The sequence below is a fragment of the Nanorana parkeri genome, unplaced genomic scaffold (genome assembly GCF_000935625.1).
Source record: "Nanorana parkeri isolate BGI_ZX_2015 unplaced genomic scaffold, ASM93562v1 scaffold823, whole genome shotgun sequence".
Taxonomy (NCBI): Eukaryota; Metazoa; Chordata; class Amphibia; order Anura; family Dicroglossidae; genus Nanorana; species Nanorana parkeri.
This window is the reverse complement of record NW_017307091.1, coordinates 741689-748640: the sequence shown is the minus strand read 5'-3', so window position 1 is coordinate 748640 and position 6952 is coordinate 741689. Positions and strand designations below refer to the sequence as shown.

Here is a 6952-nt window from a genome sequence, read left to right as displayed (position 1 = left end):
AATGCCCAGTTGTTTGGGGTCCCCAAACCCCCCCCCCCCCCCCGTTTGGGGGATTTACTAATAATGGCGTCACTGGACACAGACGTCAATATGTGACACCTTCTAACGGCCTTCTCCAAAATCTTTTGCCTGGAATTCCTGTTGGTTGGTTGTTCCCATAGAGCTGTCAGATATTCCTCCACCCTAAATCATGCCAAGTACGGAGCAGCTCCACCCACTTATCTGCAGACACCAGCCAATGCTCCCCGATAAAGGGATCATAATCCAAATCTGTGACACCTTACAACCAATCAGCTCATGTGCTCTCATCTTAACTGTCCATGAATTCTTTCCGAGGATCTGATGAGACTCCAGCATAGCACCAGATGTCCCTCTCATCTTCCAGCGACATTGAGACCACTGCTCCTGCTTTAAGGGGCACTCTGGTACCTACCTGCTGAACGTTCCTCCTGACTGTTGCAGAGCTGCAGCATTTTCTGGATTGTCTTTAAAATTGAAACTCCATCCAAAGAGTTTCAGCTTTAGACGGCGTGCAGAAGGGTAGGTATCTCTTGCTGTCCCTTGGGAGATTGCACCTCACTTCCTGTCCTGGTGACCTCTTTGGAAATACTGGAAAATGGCCCCAATGGGGAAAGACAATAGTACTGTAGACCTTGCTTTAAGCTGCAGTGTCTGGTATGAATTTTAGGGGGGACCCCAACGCCAAAAAAAAAAAAAAAATAGGAAAAAAAGTGTGGGGGTCTTCCCTAAAATGCCTTACCAGATCCTTGATATGAGCAGCAGCCTGGCAGAGCAGGGAAGGGGGGACGATTGTGTGCCCCACCCTCCTCCATACCAGGCCATGTGCCCTCAACATGGGACCCCCTCTGGCAAAGCACCTTGTCCCCAAGTCGATAAGGGCCTGGGTTGTGGAGGACCCCCTCTGGCAAAGCACCTTGTCACCATCTCGATGAGAAGGGCCTGGGTTGTGGGGGTCTGCAGGCAGGGGGGGCTTATAGGAATCTGGGTGCCCCCTCGAATAAAAGTGCACCCAGATGTCACCTCACCTTGTGAATGAGTAAGGGATTGTGGTTACCCCTACTCATTCACCAAATACAGAAAAAAGTAAATACTCAACACTGTCTTCAAAAGTCCTTTAACCCCTTCGCGACGGGAGACATACACTTTACGTCCCGCCATGAAGTGCCCAAATGACTGATCACATACACTGTGCAAGATCAGCTATTTGAGGCTCTATAATGCTCTGCTCAGCTATTTGAGGCTCTGTAAGTTCATTGATGGATGGGTCAGTATTGAGGCATCCAATAATAAAAGAGTTAAGCTTTTTCAGACACCCGATCCCTTTCAGGAATCGGGTGTCTGTCAGTGAGAGCAGAGCCGCATTTGCAGCTCTTGCCGTCACTCTGACAGATCGTATAGATCGGGAAATTCCGACTTATACCGGCTTTTTTCTTACTAAACTTTCAGCAATAGAAACATTTAGATATGAATGAGGCTCATAAAGGGGGCACCCAGATGCCCCCCCTTTCCCCCATGAATAAGGGGTAATTGTTACCCCGCTTATTCATCAAATACACTAAATACTCAACACGGTCTTCAAAAGTTCTTTATTTGAAGAAAAAAAAAAAAGAATTGTTTTTTGACAAGGCTTTTATAAAAAAAAAAAAAAATGTAATTCGATGTAATCCACACATCAATCACGTCATCCAGCGATGTAGCTCCACGTAAATCACCATGGACAACGACCGCCGACAGAAAAAATTACTGGACGCCCACCAGCTACAAAATGACAACTCTGCTCCCGAATATCAACATAGGGGCGGAGCGAGTCGTGACGTTGCGGGACTTGTTCCGCCTATTTGTTTACCTTCCATTAGAGGGCTGTCACGGAATGTAAACAAATGGGTGGAACAAGTCCCGTGACGTCACAACTTCCTCCACCCCTTTGTTGACATTCTGGAGCAGAGCAATTCATTTTGCCGCTGGTGTCGGTCAGATTCGGTTGTGTCAGCTGGCGTGGGAATTTTTACTTTCGGCCAGTCAGCGGCCGTTGTCCATTGTGATTGACATGGATCTACATCGCTGGACGACGTGATTGACGGGTAGATGACATAGATGTCTGTCAAGAGGTTAAAAAGAAAAAAATAAACATTAAATGTCACCTTTCTGCAACAAATTTGTGTTCATAATATAGTTTAACTCATCCAAATGTGAAGCCGAATACCAAAACTAATTGACTTTCGGACCCTAATACCAAAACAAACTTTTTGCTGGCTTACATGTCTAGTGGTAACCATGTACGAGCCTGTATGAACATTTATCCACCATGGCCAATCACTGAGGGTTTTAGTCCAGTGGTGTGGGGCAAAGTGAAGGTGATAAACATTTGGTGCATCCGTAGAAGGGTCTTCCCTCCCGGGCTTCCGTCTGTGAAGGGTCAGCCGTGGGGGGTGTGCTGAAGGCCTAGAGAATCGAAGCTGCCTTGCTGGATTGTACATCTCGGATGAGCAAAGCAAAAACATGGTTGTCTGTCAGGAGCATCTTTGAGGGCTTGTTCACACCATGCCCAGACCAGAAGTTTTTGTCTGCACCTGAAATGCATCCTAATGTATTCCTATGGTATTTCTGGGCTCTGTTCACACCAGTGCAGTCTGTTTCAGTGTGGGGGAAAAGAATGCTGCATCCACTACTTTCTATTGTCTGGAACACACCACAACACATGTATATGTATCAAAAGCGCATGCAAACACACTGAACTGCACCTGAAAGGCCGCTTTATGCTAAAGAAAACGTTCTGGAACGCGTCAAACGCACTGCGTTTGCAGAACTGCTCCAGAATGTCTGCTATGCTGAAGAGTGTCCTGGAGACACCTGAACTTCTGTCTAGTGAGGATCCCACTGTGAAGAAGGGTCTTTCTTTCATTGGCCTTGCCTCAGCCAGATGCCTGTGCTGAAGGCCTAGAGAATCCAAGCTGCCCTGCTGGAGGGTACATTTAGGAGGAGCAGAGTAGAAAGATGGCTGCCTGTCTGGAGCATCTTAGGTTTGCTATGCTGAAGAATGTCTTGGAGCCATATGGACTTCTGTCTAGTAAGCATGCCACTGTGAACAAGGGTCTTTCTTTCATTGGCCTTGCCCAAGCTGGGAACCTATGCTGAAGTCCTGGAGGATCTAAGCTGGCCTGATCAAGTGTAATGAATGAGGAGCAGAGCAGAAAGATGGCTGTCTGGAGCATCTTAGGAGGTCTGCTATGCTGAAGAATGTCTTGGAGCCACCTGGACTTCTGTCTAGTAAGGATGGCAGTGTGGAGAAGGGCCTTGCCCCAGTCGGAGGGGCCTGTGCTGAAAGCATAGAGAATCCAAGCTGCCCTGCTGGAGTGTACATTTAGGAGGAGCAGAAAGATGGCTGCCTGTCAAGAACATCTAAGAACATCAGCTATGCTGGAGTGCTCTGTAGCCACCTTGGCTTCTGTCTAGTGAGGATGCCACTGTGAAGGGTCTTTCTTGAGCCCTTTTGGGAGTATTTTGGGCCCTAACCTTCTCTTCAGAGGGTATTGAGAAAATAAACTCAAGAAATGTGACTGGAGCCCTTCTCCTTTGTTACACCAAAAGCCAAGGATCCCTCCCGGAGAATTTAATTACTAGCCTGTCATACCATCTTGGGGGGGTCATCCTCAACCACCTAGAGAAAGGAGGAGGGCCATAGTATGTAATATCACCATGACAACAATAATAAATGATAACACAAAGTAATAGATTGATATCATAAAACTTTAATTTGGCATCAGCTGATCCTCAGACCCCGTGAAGGGGCGGGAATAGTCCGAGACAGAGAACATGCTTTAACCAGGTTAACACAACATACATGTAAACATGAGGCATGCACACCCCCCGGCATCACATCTACAGCAGGAGATACAGCCCCCTCCGTAGGCAGAGACGGGCACAGACAGGACAGAGAAATCCTGAGTATGGGGGATCCGTGAATATAGCGAGGAGGCGGAGTGACACCATCACAGTACAGCCTGGTGCAGGCCAGTAACGTGTCACCGCCGTGCTCCGCCCCCAGACAGCGCCGCGTACACGCACACTTCACAGGGCGTGATGTTAATACAGACACACAGGTCTGTATTAACATCACACAGGACCGGTCCCGGCAGAGCGGTGTGCAGCAGCAAGATGGTGCTACGACCGATTCCTCTATTGGGGCTTGAAGGCATTTTGAGCGGCTCCCGCTGCTGCTTGGGTGGTTGCGTTGCGCACGGTTTCATTAGAGAAGACACCGGCGGCAAACTCCTGCTGAGCCTTCTGGAAACTGGCGCCGGTTCGGCGGTAAATCGAGTGGACCTGAGGGAGAGAAAATGTGACGGCTTTCAATACGGTAATCCATGACGTCATCGACAGCTTAAGTTATGTACAGACCTCGACTCTTCTTTACAGCGCCTGCCATGAACCCACCCCCGCAGCTTCCCCATCACCCCCTCCCGGTGGAAGATAGAAAACAATCAAAACCCCTCTTACCCTCTTCAGCATGATGATCCCCAGGGTGGTAAAACACGCCCCGGTGTTCAAACCCTAATCTGATGGACAGAACACCCCGATGTATATACACCCCAAGATGACAAGACACACCCCACCCCCATCCGACAGGCACAAGACACCCCGGTGTTCAAACCCTAATCTGATTGACAGAACACACCCCAACCCGACAGACACGCCACACCCCGATGGACAGAACACACCCCAACCCGACAGACACGCCACACCCAGAACACACCCCAACCCGACAGACACGCCACACCCCGATGGACAGAACACACCCCAACCCGACAGACACGCCACACCCAGAACACACTCTGGTATATAATAAGGAAAAAACTGCGCTAGGATAAAACAACAGGATAAGTGGCAAGCTGCAAACACCCCAAAAGTGTGTGTACTTCTATACGGTTGTATATTCAATTGTGTTGCGCTGGGCCTAAAAAAACACTCATTTTATAAATAAATGTTGTATTGATGCCTAAAGTCAATAAATAAGATGCGCTTCCTCTTATATGTCATTATATAAAGTGCCATTTACAAATACGTGCGAACCATCATATTGCAATTGGCTAAAGTGAAAAAACTTCTTTAACCCTTTCAGTCACCAAGATGACATTGAGCTCCTCCTCTCTAGTAGTGCACCCCAATCACAGACGTGCCACCGTGCTCCCTATCAGCTCTCCATTGCACTCAGACGGCTTTCTATCCTGGTCAGATGTCTGCAGGTAACGCTACACCTAGATCCCCTCTCGTCTCTCCTTCCAGCAATTGACACCACGGAACTCAGAATAGACAACCACAGTGGCAGCCCTGAAAGATGCAAGCCTTTGAGAAAGTCAGACGAAACGCGTCAAGGCGCGCCCACCACTGTTTCCTGTGTGATATTTGCCACTGCGAGGATCACTGCTGAGCGTGCTTTATCTGATTGTAAGTACACAGCAAAACAAAACTGAATACACAACATACCCCGGTGTTCACCAGTCTGATGGACACACCCCGATGTATATACACCCCAATATGACAGACACATCACAGGCTAATCAGACACAACACAACCTGATGTTTAGACACCTCATTCTGACAGACACGATGCACCCCACTGTACACATCTCAATGTGACGGACAGAACACACCCCGATGTCTACACACCCCAATCTGATAGATGAAACACACACACACACACACACACACACACACTGATGTTCACAACACACCACAATGTTTACACAACCCAATATGATGAGCACAACACACCCTTATGTGTACACCGCCCAGTCTGACAAACACAACACACCCCAATCTGATAGATACAACACACTCCAATGTGATGGGCACAACACACCCTGTTGTGGACACAACACACCCCGATGTACACATGCCACTCTGATGGGCACAACACACCCCAGTCTGAAACAACACACCCTGATGTGCACATCCCACCCCAATGCGACAGGTAAAACACACCCGGATGTGTGCACACCCCAGTCTGACAAACAACACACCCCAATGTGTACACACCCCACTCTGATGGGCACAACACACCCCAAACTGATGGATACAAAACACCGCAGTGTGTACGCATTCAATTGTGATGAGAACAACACACACGGTTGTGTACACACCCCAATCTGATAAACACAACACAGCCCTGTGTGACGGACACAGTACACTAAAATGTCTACACACCCCAATCTGATGGACACGACACACCCTAATGTACACAACAGTCGGACAGGCACAACACACCACCGTGTACGCACACCCCAATCTGGCAGGCACAACACACCCCAATGTGTATGACATCTGCACACCAATGGCAGCACAGCATCCCATCAGCCCATGCAGCTCCTACCTGAACCCCCATCCGGGGATGCCGATGGCCTCCAGGACATAGAGAATATCCTGGACAAAGAAGATGAAGAAGAAGACGAAGAAATTGAAAGAGCTGTCAGTCCTGTGGGAGAGAACACAAACGGAGGTCAGAATGGCGACCATCGCGCCTCACCCGGGGACAGATGGAGAAATGAAATGTGAAGAAATTATAATGACGAGAATACAGGAAGAATATACAGATATAAAAAGCCTCTTCAGGAAGATAAATCACAAAACCAGAGAGAGCCGAGAGCAGGCCGGCCAGTCAAAGCGGCCCAACAAGTAGTTTTATGATGAGCTGTTTGGGACTCACTTGAACGCCTTGTACAAAGGTCTGTACCAGCACACGAAGGAGCACGGCGTGAAGAGGATAATCCAGAGGATGGACATGCCGAATCCGGTGCCCTGACTACCGTCCGAGATGAACCAGGCCAGACACCCCAGGAAGTTCAGCAGTAATGTGCCCGCACTGACTGTATGGGGGGAGAGGGGAGAGGGGGGAGAGTGGATAGGGGAGAGGGGGGGAGAGAGAGAGAGAAAA

The 6952-nt window shown here is 48.7% G+C and overlaps 1 protein-coding gene across 1 annotated transcript in view; it reads right to left on the bottom strand.

Moving 5' to 3' along the window:
- Positions 1-4131: 4131 nt before the first annotated feature.
- The window catches only part of SCAMP3 (secretory carrier membrane protein 3), a 10919-nt gene continuing 8098 nt past the window's right edge, over positions 4132-6952 (bottom strand). The window contains 4 exon segments of the mRNA XM_018565250.1: positions 4132-4344; positions 4519-4572; positions 6289-6493; positions 6725-6884. Coding sequence (XP_018420752.1) covers positions 4198-4344; positions 4519-4572; positions 6289-6493; positions 6725-6884 — 566 coding nt within the window. The 3' untranslated portion in view covers positions 4132-4197.